This window comes from Arachis ipaensis, chromosome B09 (assembly GCF_000816755.2).
Source record: "Arachis ipaensis cultivar K30076 chromosome B09, Araip1.1, whole genome shotgun sequence".
NCBI classification, from domain to species: Eukaryota; Viridiplantae; Streptophyta; class Magnoliopsida; order Fabales; family Fabaceae; genus Arachis; species Arachis ipaensis.
Genome location: NC_029793.2, coordinates 16,674,488 through 16,694,994, shown reverse-complemented (window position 1 = coordinate 16,694,994; position 20,507 = coordinate 16,674,488). Strand labels below are relative to the sequence as shown.

The window sequence follows — 20,507 nt, the reverse complement described above, 5'->3', positions numbered from 1 at the left end:
CTTTCTCAAAACATTTCAAAATGAAACTTGTCAATAGACATTCAGGTTCTTTCAAAGTCATTGAAACTTCTTTAATTGAAACCCCCAAGTCAAATTCAAAGGCATAAACCCTTTTCACATTCAAACAGCTTTAAAACACAAGTTTCATCTAAATAACTTTCTCTTGAAAGAGATACAATGCATTTCTTAAGAAGCAAGACTAAATCACAATTTCCTCTTTACTAACTCATTTCGAAAGCATGAATCATCCTTTTCTTGATAATTCAAATAAAATAGCAGAAGTCTTTAACTCATCATTTTCCAGACAACATTTCAATAAAGACTCAGATTTTATAGAAATTTTGGCAGCACCTCCCCTAAAACTTGGACTTTTGCCACCCGGTTCGGGTCCCAACTAAACCGTTTCTCATTCCTTTTCAACAGCTCAAATCCAGAAATCAATTCAAAAGCAAGCTAAATCCAACAGTCGCCTCAATGGCATATCTCAAGAAAACCATTTCAAAGTCAACTCAATATCAACCGATTTAACTCATTTCCAAAGCTTTAAAGAAACGGTTCAGTAACAAATCATTTATCCAAGATCAAGTCAATTAAAATAAACCAGGCTGAATTCAAAAGTGCATTCGACTCTTCACATCATCAAATAATTGACTCAAATCAAATCAATCCTCAACGGATTAAACTCAGATTTCAAATCTTTAAAGAATCACTTCAAAACATTACATTTCACAAAGCCGCACAACAATTCAGCCAAACAAACATCCATAATCATTCGACTCAATCAAATAATACATAAGGCAGATATAATCACTAAATACACAATATCTCATATCAGTATCCATATGTAATAATTCCAATAATAAACTATAGTTTTCGGAAAGCGCCCCTACCTCAAAACGTAATTCCATAACCCAAACGCCTCACAGAGTCATTTCCGCCTCAACCCGAACTGACGGCAACCAAAACCTCAGCTCTACTTGTTACCCTCTAAAATCAGAAACAGCTACAAGCGGCATAAGCAAACCGGATTCTAACTCCTAACACATTAATACCGCAAGACCTTAATATACATAACAAGACATTAACGTGGAGGTTTCGAAACGTAAAATACTCACTGAATTAACAAAACAGCCGCAGCCCCATATCAACCTGGCAGCGGCTCCGTCAGCCACCTCAAGCGGCAGCGGCAATGAAAGACTCCGACAACCGCGACTGCACAACAACGTCATGACGATAAAGACCCATGAATAGAAAGGAATGAAGACCAAATGCAAGGACCCTTACCGGCAGTGGTTTTCCAGTGACGGCGGCGAGGTTTTTCTTGCGGCAGAAGCAACTAGAAGCTTCGACGTTGGTTCCAATGGCCACAGAACTCCGGCAACAGTAGCAGGAGCTTCAGTTAAGCACCGCAGAGCAGTAGATCGGCAGTGGCGGAGCCGGCTTTTCCTCCATCGCGTTCTGTTCCTTTCGCACTGCTCTCTCTCTCTCCCTCTCGTCAGCGACAGTGACGGAGGCAACCCCCAGCAGCGGAGGCAGCAAGGCTAGCTCAACTGTAGCAGAGCGCGACACGCCTCTCTCTTGGTCTCTCGCTCCCCCTCTGGCCGCGATTCACGGCGGCAATAGCAACGCCGTTGCAATACACGGAAGCAGTGGCGGCAACAAGGCTAGCCGCAAGCTTCTCTCCCTCGTGCGCCTCTGTTCTGGGTTCCTTCCTCCGCGACGGAAATGGCGGCGCAAGGATGGCAGCGACGCATGGCTCGATGGCCGGGCACGGTGGCGGCACGAGCTCCCTTAAACCCTCCTCTGCGCGAACAGTGGCGACACAGGAAGCTTCGGCGGCGATGCGACGGCGAGGAGGCTTGGCGACGGTGACCCTGGCGGCATGGACTGTTGCGGCGGCGTGACGCGGTGAGCTTCCCTCCTCTCCTCAGCCTCTCTCTCTCTCTCTTTGCTTTTGTTTCGTTGGTTCATAGAAGGGGGGAAAAACGGCGTGTTCTTCTTGCAGCTGGGCTATTGGGGGGAGGGTTTCAGTGGCGGCTGCTAGGGTTAGAGGGATTAGGGTTTCATTATTTTGAAAATTAGGGTTAGGGGTAATTTTGTAATTTCAAATGAAATTGGGGAAAATATAGTAATTGAAACCCAATTTAAATCCAACACTAATTATATATAGAAAAATACTATTTGCTCATCAATTTTACAATTTATTTTCAATAAAATGTCCAAATCAAATAATTAGGAGTAATATACTGAATTTCTTCAATTTTCAAAATAGCAGTGATAATATTTAAAATATTACTTATCTAATCCAAATCATGTAAAATCCCTCATATTTCATAACTGCCAAATTCATAATCTGAATATAGAAAATAACCCAATAATTATAAAAATTGGATAAAAATCATAACTCGTCTCAAATTCAATAAATAAAACTTGCCTTAATTATCTTTAATAAAAATGATTTCCGAAATTAAGGCTATAATTAACAATATGATTTGAGACTTGATCATAATAAGACTTTTCAAAAGTTATGGGTCTTACACTTAGTCTAATTAAGGATTCGCTTATTAGCTCATTTAACCCTATACATAAATCCTTACCTTTACCTTGGCCCCATTACAACCTTAATTAAAGACCTCATGACTTTTTGGTATAACTATATTCTATAATTGTTGATTGGTTAGACGAAGAACAAAGCTATAGAAATTAAGAATAAAAAGAAAGATGGAGTGAATAAACCCAATAAACACTGAGTGACTAGAGAGTAAACACAAAATCCAGTGAGGGTTCAATAACTCATCAACATATATCTGTACTTAATTTACTAATTGTTTTGCAAGTTTGTACAATGTTTTCTTTCCCATCTCATTTGCTAAAGTGCTTTATTATTTAAGGGTTGGCTATATATATATATATATATACATGACTCCTTGAGAATGTGGATTAACTTGACTACATGTAAGCTTTATATATGAGTGAATAATTAGAGTTGCATGATGCATCATTCATTTAGGTAGTTGCATTTAAATTAGGTTGCATTGCATGACATTCCATCACTTTAACCTTAATTATTTACCTTGGATTTAGCATGAGGACATGCTAGTGTTTAAGTGTGGGGAGGTTGATAAACCCATATTTCATGAGTTCTTTTGTGCTTAATTAGAGTGATTTATTCAACTCTTCACCTACTTATTCACATTAATTGCATGGTTTTACTTTCCCTTCCTTATTATGTCATATTGTGAAAAACATGTTTCCTAAGCTTTAAAATCAATTAATTTAATTACCTTTATTTCCATTCGATGCCGTGATTAGTGTGTTGAGTAGTTTCAGATTTTCTAAGGCAGAATGACTTAAAGGATGAAAAAGGAAATATACTAAAATGGAAGGAGGAGGCAAAACAGAGCTTTAAGGAAACTGGTATCCACGCGATCGCATGGATGACGCGATCGCGTGCCAAGCACGAATCAGAAGCGACGCGACCGCATGACTGACGCGACCGCGCGCCTTAAGCAGAACGCACATGACGCGGTCGCATGACTGACGCGACCGCGTGACAAGGAAAAGCTCCAAATGACGCAACCGCGTGACCCACGCGGACGCGTGACAGAGGCCACGTATCAGAATTTACAGAATACGCCCCAACGAATTCTGAAGCCCTTTTTGGCCCAGATCCAAGTACAGACAGCATAGACCAGAGGTTATAAAGTGTGGGAATGCACCCATTCAAAGAGAGCTCGCATATTTTTACCTTTCAATGATTTAGATTTAGTTGAGAGGGAGATTTTCTCTCTCTCTCTCTTTTAGGATTTAGGATTTCTTCTTGTTTTAAGAGTAACTCTGGATTCCAGGTTTAATGTTCTTTTATTTTAAGTTTTATTTATTCCAACATTTGAATTGATTATTATAATTTGATTTATGAATTATTCCATGTCACAGCTTGTTCTTTGAGTTAATGATATTTGAGGTATTTTCAGTTTATGATTGTTCTCTTTGATTTAAGTTACCATTGCTTCCCATCTAAGGATATTTTTATTATTCCAACAATTTTACTTTTTCCCCTTTTGGTTCTGGTTACGAATTTAGTAACTCAACAATTATTAAACTCAACATAATTGATAATCGTTATCTTGCTAATTGAGCTGAACCTAAATAATCCCAACCTTTTCTTAGGAAATAAATAGGATTCAAAGGTCAATTCAATTAGTCCCTTGACTTTCCTTGCCCTGGTACAGGTTGACCAAGTGGAATTAAGATACAACTTTCATTATAGTTGAGAGGGATAGCCAAGTTGGACTTCTAATTTCCCTTATCTTGCCAAAAGTTGTTTTACAGTTATTATTTATTTTTTATTGCCATTTAATTCACTCGTCATTTAAATTACTTGCTTCTCACCTTCTAAACCCCGATTACAACCTTTATAACCAATAATAAGAACATACTTCCTCGCAGTTCCTTGAGAAGATGACCCGAGGTTTGAATACTCGGTTAACAATTTTTAAGGGGTTTGTTACTTGTGACACCCAAAACGTTTGTATGAAAGGACTTTTGAAGGTTTAGAAACTATACTTGCAACGAGGATTTATCCGCAATTTTCTAGACCACGCAAAAGTTCTCTCATCAATGAGCATGTTAGCTCCTATTAGCTTCTCTTTTAAATTTGGTGTTAGTTGTTATTTTTTAAGTTTTCAACTTTAAATTATGTGTTTCACTAATCTGATTTTGTTCTTTTATTGGATTTCCAGTGTGGAAAAATTCAAGCTACAGTTAAGAAACCACTCCTTAATAGCTTTAGGGATCATATAGTTGAAGGTCAAATTTATAGAATGGCATACTTTACTGTTGTGTCAAATCATGGTAGTTATAGAGCAACTTCTCATGAATTCAAATTGGTTTTCCTTCACCGAACTACTATTGTAGCTGTTGATGAAGATGTTATCCCTAAGACTTGTTTCAACATGTTTTCTTTGTCTAAGCTGCTGAACATGACCCAAGATTATGATTTTTTAGTTGGTGTGTATCTCTTCTTACTATTCTGTTATTCAAGTTTTTTTAACAAATTCTTTGAATATTTAATAGGTTGTGTTTATTTGGAATAGATGTCATTGGTCTTTTAACTTCAGTGGGAGAAGAGAAAGAATATGCAAAAAAGGGGAAAATTGTGAAAATGATTGTGCTGGAATTAACTTCAAAAGAATATGTTAATTGAGTCATTTCTCGTGGTTTCTCTTTATCTTTTAATAATTTTTTTCCTTATTTTCTGTTTTATTCTTTGTCATGTTTTGAGTTTTAGTCTTACAGTGCGATGTGCATTGTTTGGGGACTATGTTAATCAAGTAAATCATTTCTTTGCCTCTGGCTATGTGGAGCAGTCTGTTGTTGTCATTCAACTTGCAAAAGTCAAGTTCTTTAGGGGTACATTGTTTGTTTTCTATACATCTCATTGCTACTCTAGGTGTTGTCTCCAATAAACTTTGCTAAACTCTTTCTGTATTGCTGTGTAGGTCAAGTAGGTCTTCAAAATGTGATATATGCCACTCAAATGTTATTTAATCCTGATCTTCCTGAAGTTGTTGAATTCAGGCAGAGGTTAGCATGGTTTATTTTCTTGATTTTTATTGTATTCTTTATTTACAACCAATCTGGAGTAACAAGTACAAGTGTCTGCCATCATTTTTTTCAGTATGATTGAGCAAGGTGTCAATGGTACCCAGCCACTGTTTATTGCAAATGAGGGTAAAGTTGTCTCCTTGGAAGATGATCTCATACGTTTAACTAGAAAATGTACTATTGAAGAGCTTCAAGATAACAATGAGGTTGTCTTCTTTTGAGTTAGTTGTGTTTATGTTTATTTTATACACAAATGAACTGAAAAAGAAAATCAAAGAACAATTTCCAAATCTTTTTTTTCATTCATATTGTTAACAAATTTTGAAATGCCCATTGCATAGGAGGGTTCTTTTATCATTTTTGTTACAATCTGAGGTATTGTTGAGGATGGAGGTTGGTGGTATTCTGCGTGTGTGTGTGGAAAGGGTATCTATCCTTAAAATGGTGCATATTACTGTGATTTTTGTTTGAAGCACATAACTAATGTGACTCCAAAGTCAGAAATTTTGTTCAAAATGTCTTTTCATTTTGTCTTGTGGATTGTTTATAAAAATAATGTTTCTTGGTATTATTTATTTCGAATCATTGTGTTCCTTTTTTTTTCTCTCCGCAGATTTAAAATTAAAATAACACTTGAAGATCATAGTGGGAAGAGTATTTTCCTTCTCTTTGATCGTGAGGCATCTTATTTGCTTAAGAAATTATGTGCTGACTTGTTTACTGAGGTTCAAAGAGATGCAAGTGTATGTTCTTAGTTTTCTTTTGTGTGTTGTTCACTTTATGGGATGTGATATGTTTTATTCAAATTGTGTATTTCTTATGTATTACTTTAAAAATAGCTTATATGTGGGGATACTTATCCTCCCATATTCCAAGGGCTCATTGGAAAGAAGTTACTGCTGAAGGTTGATACCAAAGGTGCAGCACATGATACATTTTATGGCACTTTCCGAGTTAGGAGAATATGTGATAATCCCAACATTATTGCCATGTTTGAACTTCCCGATTATGATGCTGATGACGAGTCTACTCCAAAAAAGGTTACATATACATATAATTATTTTTAGATTGTGTAAATTCATGATTCATTTCTTATTTTTTTATTGTGCTGTGGTGAATTTTTGTTATGGTCTTATCTATTTTTAAACTCTTTTGGCATATGAATAGGAGCTTGATTTAGACAAATCTGTTCCCTGTGGAAAAGGGGATATTGGTATTAAGAAGGAGTCATCAAAAACTTTTATCAAAAGTGACAAAGTTGCTGGTGAGTGTTTTGGGATTTTATCTAAATCCCCAGTTCTTATAGATTTTCTGGCTGAAAAATAGCCTGCTGTTTTCGGATGGACTGAATTTGCTACATTAATTAATGGTGAAGATGTAAAATATGAGAAAATACCTAGCAATGATACTGTTAGTGATGATCTTTCTGCTGAAATGGATATATTACTTAGCTCACCAGAAAAAGAAACTCAAGTACTGTTATATAATATTTTTTTTCCTTCCTATGTGTGCTGTTTCTAAATGGATTTTGCATTCTTGAGTGAGTTTCATAGCTTTTGTTAATTTCTTTGTCATAGGAGGTGTTGTCCCACGTTCTCGATGCACCTTCCCAATATGGAGAGAAGCTTATTCATGAAAATCATGTTGTCACCTCGAATGGCAAGAGGAATTTGAATCCCCAATTTGAAGAGGCGGCTGCTGATGCAGATGGGCGTGGGTTCAAGATTCCCAAGGTTAATGGAGTTTGATTTAAGGTGTGGAATTGAGCTGATGTGTCTAGGTGTAGGTGTTTTATATAGTATATCTATAAGTATTTAGGAAGGCTTGTGATTCCAAATAGATGGAAATGTAATCATGCTGGCTGGATGCTATTTTGATTTGACTTTTTTGGATTGTGTCCAACAAATAGAATTGTTAGATATAGGGGTTTTCCTTTTGTGTTGGCTCGGGTCATGTGCCAACTAGGTCTATTCTCAACTCCTTCTTTTGTAATAGTGACTTTGCTAGGGATTGGACACATTTTCAATGTTGTAGCTTGTTTAGGTTACATACTAGGATATGTAGTCAGTTGTTGGAATCCTCCTTATCATAGGAGAGATAGCCATATGTAATTGTGTATATCACTATCAATATTTTAATAAAATGTAGCAGTTCTTATTTGTATTTGTTTATTGTTGTACAACTTTATCTTTTCATGTCAATTAGTTATTGGTGTTGATTATAATACTTTATTTTTTTCATTTTCTGCGTTATCAAAGGTATGCATGGTTATATACATTCTTTGTTGGTGTGTTTCACAAGTTCTGCTCCTAGCCACCCCCCTTTTTTTCACCTGTTGCTTATAGGAACTTAACAATGTGGATGTCTTTTTGGCAATGAATTAGGGGTAGTTCTTGCGATTTATGTTTCAACCTCTTGTTTTGTTTAGTACGAGTAACAAAGATGTCTCATAATTCTATTCGTGCTAGAGAATATAGGCGAAATTCTTTGAAAAGAAAGCGAATAGAAAGTCACCATCGAAATGTAAGAGGTCAGTTTTGAATTGACCTTCGTGATATTTTTAGTGTTTTATGCTCCAATTTTCAGTGATTTGATATCTATCGGAGTCTTTGTAATTTATTTTTGTTTTGTAATGTTTTAGAGGTCCTCGATTCCTCGATGCCTGCTCTCTCTTTGAATGATTATATGGGTAATTTTTATTGCTCTACCTATATTTTTGTAGTTAATCTTTGTGTTTCTAATAATTTATCTGTTTATTTTATATGTTTTCAATGTTTTTGTTTTTTTATTTTTTAGAAAATTTAGTTGAGGTGTCACAGAATGTTAATTAGAGTTCAAATCTTATTTTGTCAGGTATAATAATATCTTTAAGTATTTTATCCCTGTCCAATTTTATTTTTGTTAAATTATATTTTAAGTTCTTTTGATTTATATCTAATAACAGATTGGTTTATTGATTTATTATTGTTTTTTTACGTTGTTACACCTAAAAGGTTTACTTTAACTATTAGTAACGTAGAGAATTCCTAATTAAACATATGACCAGACTTCTGTACTTGGTCTCTTTTTAATTTGACAACTCAATTAATATTTGTAAAATCAAACATGATATAATAATTCTAAATATCATTTAAAATAATTATAATAATCCTAAATTGTGATAAGTTGTTATTAAATTAGCTAACATAATCGTGAAATTGTTTAGTTGTTGTTGTTTATATGGCTGAAAGTGATTAAAATAGTTAATAATTGATTCAAAGTGCACAGTTACCGAAGGTAATTAGATTAGCTAGCGTAAGCCTAACCAGTTGTCGCATATGGTTGAAATAATTAATGCCATTATAAAATTCTTTATGGAATCATTTAGATCAGCAGATAGGTTTAATTTATATAGTTTTTTCAAACGTACACAAGTACTAAATGTTATTAAATTGTTTAATTAGTGTTTATTCTTGTCTTGGACAATATGAAAAGTTTTTTGGTTATACGATTGGAATAATGTAATTAGTTAATTAATTAACTTTTCTAGCTAAATAATAGACGAGGGGTATTTGTTAAAACTTTCTTAATTTGATGTCATATTCAATAGTTGTATATTAAAAAAAAGTTTAATTATTATGTCCGTTCCTCTAATTTTTAGAAATCTTCTATGAGTTCCATATAAATATTTTTTCTTTTAGTTCTGTTTGTCAAAAAAAAAAATTTTTTTTTTAGTTTTTTCAATTATGCCTCTCTTGATAGTGATTCGGTCAATTGTATAAGGAGATGTTTACAACAAAGAATATGGTGCATGGATTCAATTAAAAGAAAAAGAAAGCCTTGACAGCCAATTAAGAAAAAATATTGTGCAATGACTCAATTAAAGTTTAAAAAAAATATAGGCACTTGGTTAAAAATTTTACAAAATTCTAAGGACCAATTGAGTCATTAACGTCTAAAAAAAATACAAAATGATTCTAATAGTAATTTAGATTATTTAATTTGAACCTTGATAGTTAGTATGAGTGATTAAAATAATGAAACAAAGTCTATTCTAATGTTAACAAAAATCAAAATGTTCTTGAATGTGCATTTAGCTTTATTTATATTTAATTAGTTGATAAATCAATGTTTAATTTTAATTGGTTTTCATAGTTTATTACATTTTTAGTGTTCAGTTTGCATGCTGATTATTAGATAAATAATTGATTTCTTATTTCATCATTAATTTTTTTTTATTTTTGGTTGTCGAATATATATTTACATAAGCTTGTGTTATTTTAAATCAAAATGGATGATATAGACCAATCAGAAATATATGATCATTCGATAAATTCATTCAGTCAAGTTGGTTCTGTTATTAATCATCCTCTGTTCTTGCAAAGTGAGATACAAGGTACGCTCTCTTTCTTAAATCATACATTATTCAAGAATAGTAAAATAGAATTCTTATTTATTTAGTGCTAAAATATTCCATTGTGCTTCTGTGATAAGATATTATTCAGTCAGTGTAAAATAGAAATAGTGTTTTGTGATATATTTTTCTGACAAAATTTAAAGGAGTCAAGTATTTAGTCTATATTATATCTGTATGCTAATGGTTTATTCATTTTATGTTGAATCTATTTCGTGTCATATAATTGAGATAAAATTCTTTTATTGTTGTGCATATTTTTTTTGACTTTATCTTTACCAGGTTGTCTTGATGTTGGTGATCCTAACTATGAATGTTCAATTTGTGGCGCATGTTTCTGGTTATTAGAACGTGTTGAAAGAGACTCTACAGTTAATCGTCCTGTTTTTACTGTTTGTTGCTCAAAAGAAAAAATTCAGTTACCTTATCTCCGAAAGCCCCGATATCTGTTATATAATTTGATTAACGGACATGATAGCAAGAGTTTGTACTTCCAAAAAAATATTTGATCTTATAACAGTATGTTTGCCTTCACGTCTCTTGGCGGTAAGGTATTGGATTCAGTGAATGATGGGAGGGGTCCACCGCAGTTTATAATAAGTGGTCAAAATTATCATCGGATTGAAAGTTTGCTCCCAGATGCTGGTCAGAAGCCTAAATTTGCGCAGTTATATATATACGACACTCAGCATGAGATAATGCATAGGCAGCGAATCTTTGGGTATGTGTGTTTGAAATTTTGTTTTTCAGTCTTTTTATTGTATTTTCCTGATGTTTTAGTGTTATTTGTATTGGAAAATAGGTTTATAGCTATGATTTGATAGTTATACTGTGTTTTGTTCCAGTTATAATGTGTTATTAGTCATTTTTTGCTAATAATGATATATCAAAATATATTACAATTGTATTCTGTGTGGTTTTTTAATATATTTTTGTGGTTAATGTATATTTGTTTTAGGCAAACATCTGAGATAGATAAAGAATTGATAACTGAGTTGTTGCAAATGATCGATACTCATAATGTTATAGCACAGTCATTTCGAAGAGTCAGAGAATTCTATCAGTGTCATCCATATGAGATTTTCTCTTTGAAGTTGTATTCGCAAAGGAAGGTTGATCAAAGAATTTACAGTGCTCCCTCTTGCGATGAAGTTGCTGCTTTGATTGTTGGAGATTTTGATTCGTCGGATCATGGTCGTGACATTATTGTTTGATCTACTGGTGGTCGGTTGCAACGTATTTATGAAACTCATGCTCTGTATTGGCCCTTACAGTATCCTCTGTTGTTTCCATATGGCAAGGATGGTTACTAGCTGAACATTGGTTATCGAGGTGAACAGCCTGGATATGTTCCTGGAAGGAGAACAAGGGTTTCCCTTAGGGAATTCATATGTTTTCGTCTCCAGATTAGGGAGCACGAAGATGGAATTATTCACAAGTGTAGGTGGTTATTTCAACAATTTGTTGTTGATTGTTTCACCATGATTAAGTCCCAGAGGTTGTATGAGATTAGAATGAAGCAAAGTACAATTAGAGGAGAAGTCCTTCAAGGAATAGAGGAGGCTATGCGTCATGGCGATGGTGAAGCTTCTTCAATTGGGCAACGAATCATTTTGCCTTCTTCATTCACTGGTGGTAAACGTTATATGTTTAACCGTTGTCAGGATGCCATGCCAATTTATAAACATTGTGGCTATCCAGATTTATTCCTCACTATTACGTGTAATCCAAATTGGCCTGAATTTCAGCGATTCACAGAGCGAGAGCGAATTCCCATCACTGATCATCCTAATATCTCTTGTCATGTGTTTCATGCCAAGTTGAAGTGCCTGCTTAGTGATCTCAAGGAAGGTGTGTTTTTTGGTCCACTTAATGCGGGTATGTTCTTTTCTCGCTTAGCATTTCAATTTTTGTCTGTTGTCTTCGGACATGTAGTTGTCTGGCTTCTTTAGGATGTTTTTATATTTTTTAGGTATGTATACTATTGAGTTCCAAAAAAGAGGTCTACCGCATGCACACATGTTACTTTGGCTTAACGGGGAAAACAACTTACAAAGTGTTGAAATTGTTGATGAATTCATCTGTGCCGAGCTACCCAATTCCCAGAAATTTCCATCTCTTTATAATGTCGTCACCAAGTACATGATCCATGGTCCCTGCGGTCAACTTAGACCGAGTTCTCCTTGCATGAAAGATGGTAAGTGCTCAAAATTTTATCCGAAAAGATTCGTTGACCAAATGAGCTTTGATGAAGATGGCTATCTAATATATAGACGTCGTAATATGGGTGTGACAGTGAAGATCAACGATGTTGATATTGATAACAGATTTGTTGTGCCCTATAATCCACTTCTGTTAATGAAATATCACGCTCACATAAATCTTGAGTTCTGTAACAAGTCAAACGTCATTAAGTATTTTTTTAAGTATGTCAATAAGGGTCCGGATCGGGTAACTGCAACTGTTGGAGAAACATATGATGTTGGTGAATCTTCTCAGGTGGTTGATGAGATCAAATAGTATTACGATTGTCGTTTTTATCACCGTCTGAATCCATGTGGAGAATTTTTGCTTATGATATTCATCATAGATGGCCGTCGGTACAGAGGTTGACTTTTCACTTGCCGAACCAGCAACATGTTGTATTCGATGATGCTGATACACTACTCATGTTTATTTGCGCAACAAAGATTTGCTGACGATGTTTACGAGTTGGATGATGGCCAATAGGCAGTTCCCGGAAGGGCGGTCTTAAACATATGTTGAATATCCAGGCAAATTTGTCTATTGTTTGAATTGCAGGGAGTGGAAGCCAAGACAGAGGGGATTCTCAATTGGAAGATTGAGTTTCACTCATCCCTCATCTGGTGAACTTTTCTACATGCGGATGCTTTTGAATGTGCAGAGAGGTTGTAATAGTTTTCGAAGTATAAGAACTGTGAATGGTGTTACTTATGATACATTTCAAGAGGCATGTTCCACCATGGGATTCTTGATAGATGATAAGGAGTATGTTTCTGCTATTAAGGAAGTCGCTGAGTTAGCGTCAGCTGCACAGCTAAGGAGGCTTTTTGTGATGTTGTTGCTATCTGGTTCCATGGGAAGACCTCTGTCAGTTTGGGATCAAACTTGGGCTTATTTGTCTGATGATATTCTTTATCGCAGAAGACATGAGCTGCAATATCCTGGTAGGAATTTTGTTCATGATGAATTTATTATATGACAGGCAAGCACACACGCACGCACACAGTATAGAAATGATATTATGGTACTAATATTTATTAATTATCGTTAAACGTAGATCTAACGATGAGTAAGGATGAGTTGCAAACATTTTGTTTGTTGGAGATTGAGAAACTATTGCAGAGTAATGGAAAATCATTGAGAAATTATGCTGGCATGCCGGTTCCTAATAACTCTTTAGTCTCTCAATTTAGCAATTTGATGCTGTTGCGTGAGTTGCAGTATGATATTGTTTTTTTGACTCATGAGCACGATGCAAATATCTTAAAGTTAAATGAAGAACAGAGGGTGGTCTACGATAAAATTATTGATTGTGTTTCGAATAAGAGGCACGGATTCTTTTTTGTGTACGGGTTTGGTGGCACTGGAAAAACTTTTTTACACAGAGTTTTGCCAGCTAGATTGCGATCTGAGAAAAAGATTGTTATAAACGTTACTTCTAGTGGTATTGCTTCTCTGTTGTTACCTGGTGGTAAGACGGCGCATTCTATGTTCAATATTCCTGTTGAGTTGACTGAAGACACTATTTGTCGGATTAAGAAAGATAGTCCAAAAGCTAAGGTATTCCGATTGGCCGATTTGATTATTTGGGATGAGGCACCGATGACTAACAAATTAGCATTTGAAGCGCTCGATAGGACGTTGCGTGATATAATGGTTTCGGTCTCTGATAGGAATAAAGATTTACCTTTTGGTGGGAAGGTGGTCGTTCTTGGTGGTGATTTCAGGCAGGTCTTGCCAGTTATTCCAGAAGGTTCTCGTGCTGAGATTGTGATGGCTTCCATAAATTCTTCTGTCCTCTGGAAATACTGCGAAGTTTTATGACTGACAAAAAATATGAGGTTAGCAAGTGGATTGGAACAATCAACTGCTTAGGAGTTAAGGTCGTTTTCAGATTGGATACTTCAAATTGGTGAAGGTCGATGTGGAACTCTTGTCAATGATAAACTTTTTGTTGATATTCCTTCTGATCTAATCATTCCTGTTTTGGAAAATCTAGTGGAAGATATTGTAAATACAATCTATCCGAATTTGGTTTAGAATTTTCGTGTTCCAAGCTTTTTCCAGGATAGGGCAATATTGGCTCCGACTGTTGAGAATGTTGAAGAGATAAACAATTATATAGTTGACTTGTTGCCTGGTGAGGAGAAAAATTATCTCAGTGCTGATTCGATATGTGGTAGTGATGCCTATTCTGATGTTGATATTGATTGGATAAATGTTAAATTCTTGAATCATATTAGGTGTTCTGGTCTACCTAATTATTCGTTGAAGTTGAAAATAGGCGTGCCTATTATTTTGTTGAGGAATATTGATCCAGCTGGGGGTTTGTGTAATGGGACTCGACTTGTTGTGCGAGATCTAGGGACAAATGTGATCGGTGCGGATATTACTTCTGGTAGCAATGTTGGGGATAAAGTTTTTATCACCAGAATGAATTTGATTCCCAATGATACGGTTATACCGTTTAAATTCCAACGCCGTCAATTCCCAGTTTCTTTGTCGTTTGCAATGACAATCAACAAAAGCCAAGGTCAGACATTATCAACAGTCGGTTTGTTCTTGCGTCGTCCTGTGTTTTGTCACGGTCAACTTTATGTAGCTCTTTCCCGAGTTAGGAATAGAAATAGTCTTACGATTTTACTTTGTGATGAAGGATTAGTTGATCCTACCAGGACTGAAAACGTTGTATTTAAGGAAGTTTTTAATAAGATATAATGTATTTTTTTTCTATATTTTCCAATCTTATCTGTGTAATTTATATTTTTATTTTGGTCTACGTTTTCTTTAGAGAGGGACATCTTCTTTGGGGTATGTCTAGAATCGTCTCAACCATTTTGTGTGCACTAGATGCACCATTTTTTATGAACCATTAGATTCTATTAAATGAAAATTAAAGGATGTTATGAAAGAAGAGTATTCATACACTTTATAAATATAGAATATATTAGTATATATATACATTAACACCATTTTAATACATAATATTTTAAAAATGGCAAGTATAATCTTTTACTTTAAAATGAATATAAAACATATCAATACATATAAAAATATTTTTCATAAATTAATTATTATACTATACTATTTTTAATAACATAATGTAAGAAATTAAATTATTTTACATTATTTTACATTATTAAATTATATTTCTCATGGCCACTGTCACTCTTCGAGGCCTCATTCTCGCTTATCTGATTCTCCGATGACGTACCACAACTCTTGTTTGAGCCCTATGCACTTTCACTCTGGCGGCCGGGGCTTCCAAAGCCCGCCACGTCGCTCTCCCAATAGGACTGTAGGTTTCAACCCAGTCGGCCCCAGCGACGGGTTTGGACCGATGAATGGTGACGGTTATGGAGAATACTGGTTCAACACTTACCAGGCTTCTCCTCTGTAGCTGTCTGGTCAAAAAGCGACGATTTCGAGGAGTTTCGCCCGGTGAGGTGCTATACTTTTCACTGTGATTTGGATCTTGGTTGCCCCTCTCCTATTTTGATTTTTATCCTTTCTTACATTTTTTCGGTTCTTTTGAGCATAAGCGGTCATGCTGAAATATATATTTTTGTTATTTCTAAAATATATATTTAAGTAATATATATTATTAGTAGTAACTTTTTTATAATTTCATATATCAATTTTCCTTGGCACCTATTTACATAATTTGTAAGAAATAAGAAAATACAAGTTAGAATATACTTCTCTAATCATTAACAATAGCATACACGTGTTTTCATCTCCGATGTGGAGAGCTCTCTGCGTTTCAGGCCCGCACACATCCAAGGTGGACGTTCTCCTCCAGCGTGGCTTCTCCTCAGGAAGGGTGCATGTGCTCCTCTCTGCTTTCGCCGTCAACTATCTTTTCTCGCGATTCCTTCACGCAAGCTCCCTTTTTCACGGATTTGGTTGATCAGGTAATCATCAAATCGAACCCTAGCCCCTTTGTCTTCATCTCCTAATTTCCTTTCCTCTGCCCTACCAAACGTTGTCTACAGCCTCTGTTTCTTGGGACTTTGCTTCCCCGTCGTTCATCACAGGTTAGGGATTTTCCCATAGAGTCTCAAATTGAAGATCTGCAATCAATCAATCAGGTACACTCTTCTGGTCCCTTTAGTTCCAAACTTGTTTTCCTCTTTGTCATTTTTCTTTTCCTTCATTGTGTATATCCTTGTGATCAAATTTCGTATCTCTTACACTGTTAATCCAGGTTTTACTGTCTAGGGTTTGTGAATCTGCTAATTTACGAATTATCTATCTGGCTTCGTATGTTTCTGGGTTCGTGTTCTCTTTTACATTCTTTGGAAGTTGCTGTTAATTTGAATATGGTCTACGAATTGGATTCATCTTCTTCATTTCATTGTTTGCAATTTGGTGTTAATTTGATTATCATTTCTCTTTTTGCTAGCGTTTGAATTTTTTGTTGCATGTGGTTTGTCTATTTTATCAATTTTTTGGATTTTATAATGATTATAAAGATGAAATTTATACTTATGTTTTCTTATATTTATGGATCATGGGTTTGGTTTTGTGAATCATTGTCTAGGTATGGGATTTCTACCTAATCTACTTCCTCAGTGGTGATGTGATTGCCAGAGTTTTCTAGTAAAGTGAGTTTATAGATCCACCCTCTCCTATTCGAGTTTTGCATTCCCATTTCCATTCTCATTCAATAATCCATTTGAATTGTTTGTTATATTGTTTAATTTTATTTTTATATTTTTTTAATAAAAACTATTTTATATTTTATCTCTTGTATTTCATAGACATAAAGTTGTTTGTGCTGAATTTAATAGCTTCATTGAGAAAAGAATGGGTGTTGTGACACCAAGATGGCATCACGGTCCTGTGTTATCTTCCCTTGAAAATGTCTTCTGCACACATAATGATGTTCTGTCATATATTCTTCACTGAAAATTTGGAAATCCTTATCAACATATGGGGTTTCTATCTAATCTATTTCATGAGTGGTGATGTGATTGACAGGAATTGATTGATAGTTTTTTGGTCATTTATTTGCATTTTGATGAAACCTTTGGTTAGTCAACTCAATTGCATTTCATTTTTTATTGGTTATGAATCCAATTTTTTTTGTTCATATTCAAGAAATCCCTTAACTTCACATAAAGTGAATTGCCGGTTGCATGTGGCTTATGTGAATCATTATCAAAGTATGGGGTTTGTACCTAATCTATTGTATGAGTGGTGATGTGATTGAAAGAAATTGATTGATAGTTTCTTGGTCATTTATTTAATTTTTCATTTGATGAAATCTTCAGTTATTCACTCAATTGCATTTCATTTTTTTCTTGCTTATGTGAAAATTATTTTATATTTCAGCTGTTGCATAGACATAAAGCTGTTTGCCCTGCGTTTAATAGCTTCATTGAGAAAAGAATGGGCTTTGTGACACTAAGATGGCATCATGGTACTGTTTGTCTAACTAGCAAATCCCCTCCTTCAAAGAGAAATCCATGGAGCAGGTTATCTTCCCTTGAAAATGTCTTCTGCACACCTAATCATGTTCTACCATATATTCTTCATTGAAAATGTGGGAGTCCTTATCAAGGTATGGAGTTTCTATCTAATCTATTTCATGAGTGGTGATGTGATTGACAGAAATTGACCGATAGGTTCTTGGTCATTTCTTTGCATTTTGATGAAACCTTTGGTTAGTCAACTTAATTGCATTATTTTTTAATTGGTTATGCAAAAACTATTGTATATTTCACCTCTTGCATAAAACTACAGCTGTTGGCCTGAATTTAAGAGCTTCATTGAGAAAGGAATAGGCTTGTGCCACTAAAATGGCATCATGGTACTGTTTGTCTAACTAGCAAATTCCTTCTTCCTAAGAGAAATCCATCCAACAGGTTATCTTCCCTTGAAAATGTCCTCTGGACGCATAATCATGTTGTGCCATATATTCTTCATTGTAAATGTGGGAATCATTATCAAGGTATGGGGTTTCTATCTAATCTATTTTATGAGTGTTGATGTGATTGACAGGATTTTATTGATGTGTGCCTATAATTTTTTTCACATTCATTTGCTGTTTAGAACCTATGTTTACCTAATACATTTACCAACTCTCATTGCCATGAGTAGAATCAGTATTTGGGGTAGTTGATGACTGTCTTCCTTATGGTCTAATGATATGTAGGTGCACTGTATTAGGCATTGTGTGATATCTTCTTTTTTGGTCCCTATTCCTTGAATTCTTCAAACTTTGACTGGTTTTTTTTGTTTTTTTTTATTTTTTATCAGATTTTCATCGTGCGATTAGTTCTCCCTATGCCATTGAATGGAGATGCATATGGACTGGGGTTTTCTTTTCCCTCCATTTCCATGTTCAATTTAAATTAAAAAAGATGAGTCTTATGCCCTGAATTTTTTCTATAAAAGGATGGTTGGTGAACCACATTCAATGCACAGGCATTCTGTTGTCTTTTATTTTCTCCTAGGCTGTGTTTATTCCACATATTCTGTGTTTATATCTTCATCTATTTGATATGATTTCTAAGATGCATCCTCCTAGAGAGGCTTGGAGGCTGAAAGTTAGGGTTCTAAGGCTTTGGGTTGTGCCCTCTTTTGGTAACTATGAGGTTCCTAACTCAATAGAGATGATTCTCCTGATGAGCATGTTAGTCCCTATTAGCTACTGTTTTAAATATGGTGTTAGTTGTTCTTTTTAAGTTTTCAACTTAAAATTATGTTTTTCACTAATCTGATTTTGTTTTTTTGTTGCATTTTCAGTGTGAAAAAATTCAAGCTACAGTTAAGAAATAACTTCTTAATAGGTTTAGGGATCATATAGTTGAAGGTCAAGTTTATAGAATGGCATACTTTACTATTGTGTCAAATTATGGTAGTTATAGAGCAACTTCTCATGAATTCAAATTGGTTTTCCTTCATCGGACCACTGTTGTAGCTGTTGATGAAGATGTTATCCCAAAGACTTGTTTCAACATGTTTCCTTTTTCTGACCTGCTAAACATGACCCAAGATTATGATTTTTTGGTTGGTATGTATATCATTGTGCTATTCTTTTATTCAAGTTTTTTTAATGAATTGTTTGAATATTTAATAGGTTGTGTTTATTTAGAACAAATGTCATTGGTCTTTTAACTTTGGTGGGAGAAGAAAAAGAATATGCAAAAGAGGGGAAATCGTGATGTCTAATATTTTATTTTTGTTATTTTAATATTTAGGCCAAATTCTAATTTGATGTCTAATATTTTAAATATTTTATTTTAGTCAAAATAATTTTGGATGACTTAATATTATTTCACTCTTAAATTTGATACAAATTCTTTGTATTAGAAAAGCATAATAAGCAAAAGTTTTTTGTAATGCTTTTTTTTTTTCTGTACAAGATATCTCAAACAAGTAACCATCAATCATCAGTACTCCAAAATCAACTAAATTGTGAGTACTCTGGGCAACTTGATAGTTCCTGGAATATGATGTGGTTTCATATTCGGTGTGGAGAGCTCTCCGCATTTCTGGCTCGCACACATCCAAGGTGGACGTTCTCCTCCAGCGTGGCTTCTCCTCAGGAAGGGTATAGCTACTCCTTTCTGCTTTCGCCCTCTGCTGTCTTTTCTTACGATTCCTTCACGCAAGCTCCCTTTTTCATATATTTTGTTTTTATGTATTTCATATTTAATTGTTTCAAAATAAAAGATTCTATTACTATTTAAAAGATTTTGTATTATAGAATTATTATTTAAAGTACTTAATTATGCACTAAAATGTTATGTATTTATTAGAGTCTATCAATGTTCTTCTTTTATATTAACCTTTGATTTCTATGTAATATAATCTAATGGTCTATACAAATATGGCATATTCTATAAGTACATATTGTTGTGCTCATTTAAGACATACCCTCTTCTTTAGTGAATAGAATTGATGGTTCATATTTTCATATTTTACTTTGATTTCTTTTCTTCGTTTAAAAAGTCATTTTTTAAATACAATTATTTTATCTAATATCAAAAAGTTACTTGACTATGTCTTTTCGAAAATATTAAATTTTATTAAAAAACTTGATTATTTACTTTTTTAAATTTAATATTGTTTTTTTTAAAAAAAATATATTGTTAATATTTTAAATTTAGTTTTTGTGAATTTATCCAGATCTCAATTGATTTTGTTTTTTTTTTTTTGTTACTTAAAACGTATCTCTTTTAACAGATGAACTAGATTTTTGTTTCTTAAAAAAATCAATTCAAATTGTTTTTTTTAATACATTGAATTTGCA

At 34.3% G+C, this 20,507-nt stretch overlaps 1 protein-coding gene and 2 long non-coding RNA genes across 3 annotated transcripts; all 3 read left to right on the top strand.

Annotated features, from left to right (window-relative positions):
* Positions 1,012–13,180, top strand: LOC107619777. Its single transcript, XR_001615787.2, has 3 exons — positions 1,012–1,300; positions 12,745–12,748; positions 13,169–13,180. It is a non-coding gene; the product is annotated as an uncharacterized LOC107619777 (long non-coding RNA).
* LOC110266773 (ATP-dependent DNA helicase pif1-like) lies at positions 13,310–14,962 on the top strand. Its single transcript, XM_021111779.1, has 3 exons — positions 13,310–14,014; positions 14,120–14,254; positions 14,312–14,962. The coding sequence occupies exons 1-3, from the start codon at positions 13,310–13,312 to the stop codon at positions 14,960–14,962; spliced, it is 1,491 nt and encodes a 496-aa protein (XP_020967438.1).
* On the top strand, positions 15,956–19,304 carry LOC110266481. The gene is made up of 5 exons (XR_002353889.1): positions 15,956–16,158; positions 16,282–16,335; positions 16,788–16,851; positions 17,582–17,810; positions 18,509–19,304. It is a non-coding gene; the product is annotated as an uncharacterized LOC110266481 (long non-coding RNA).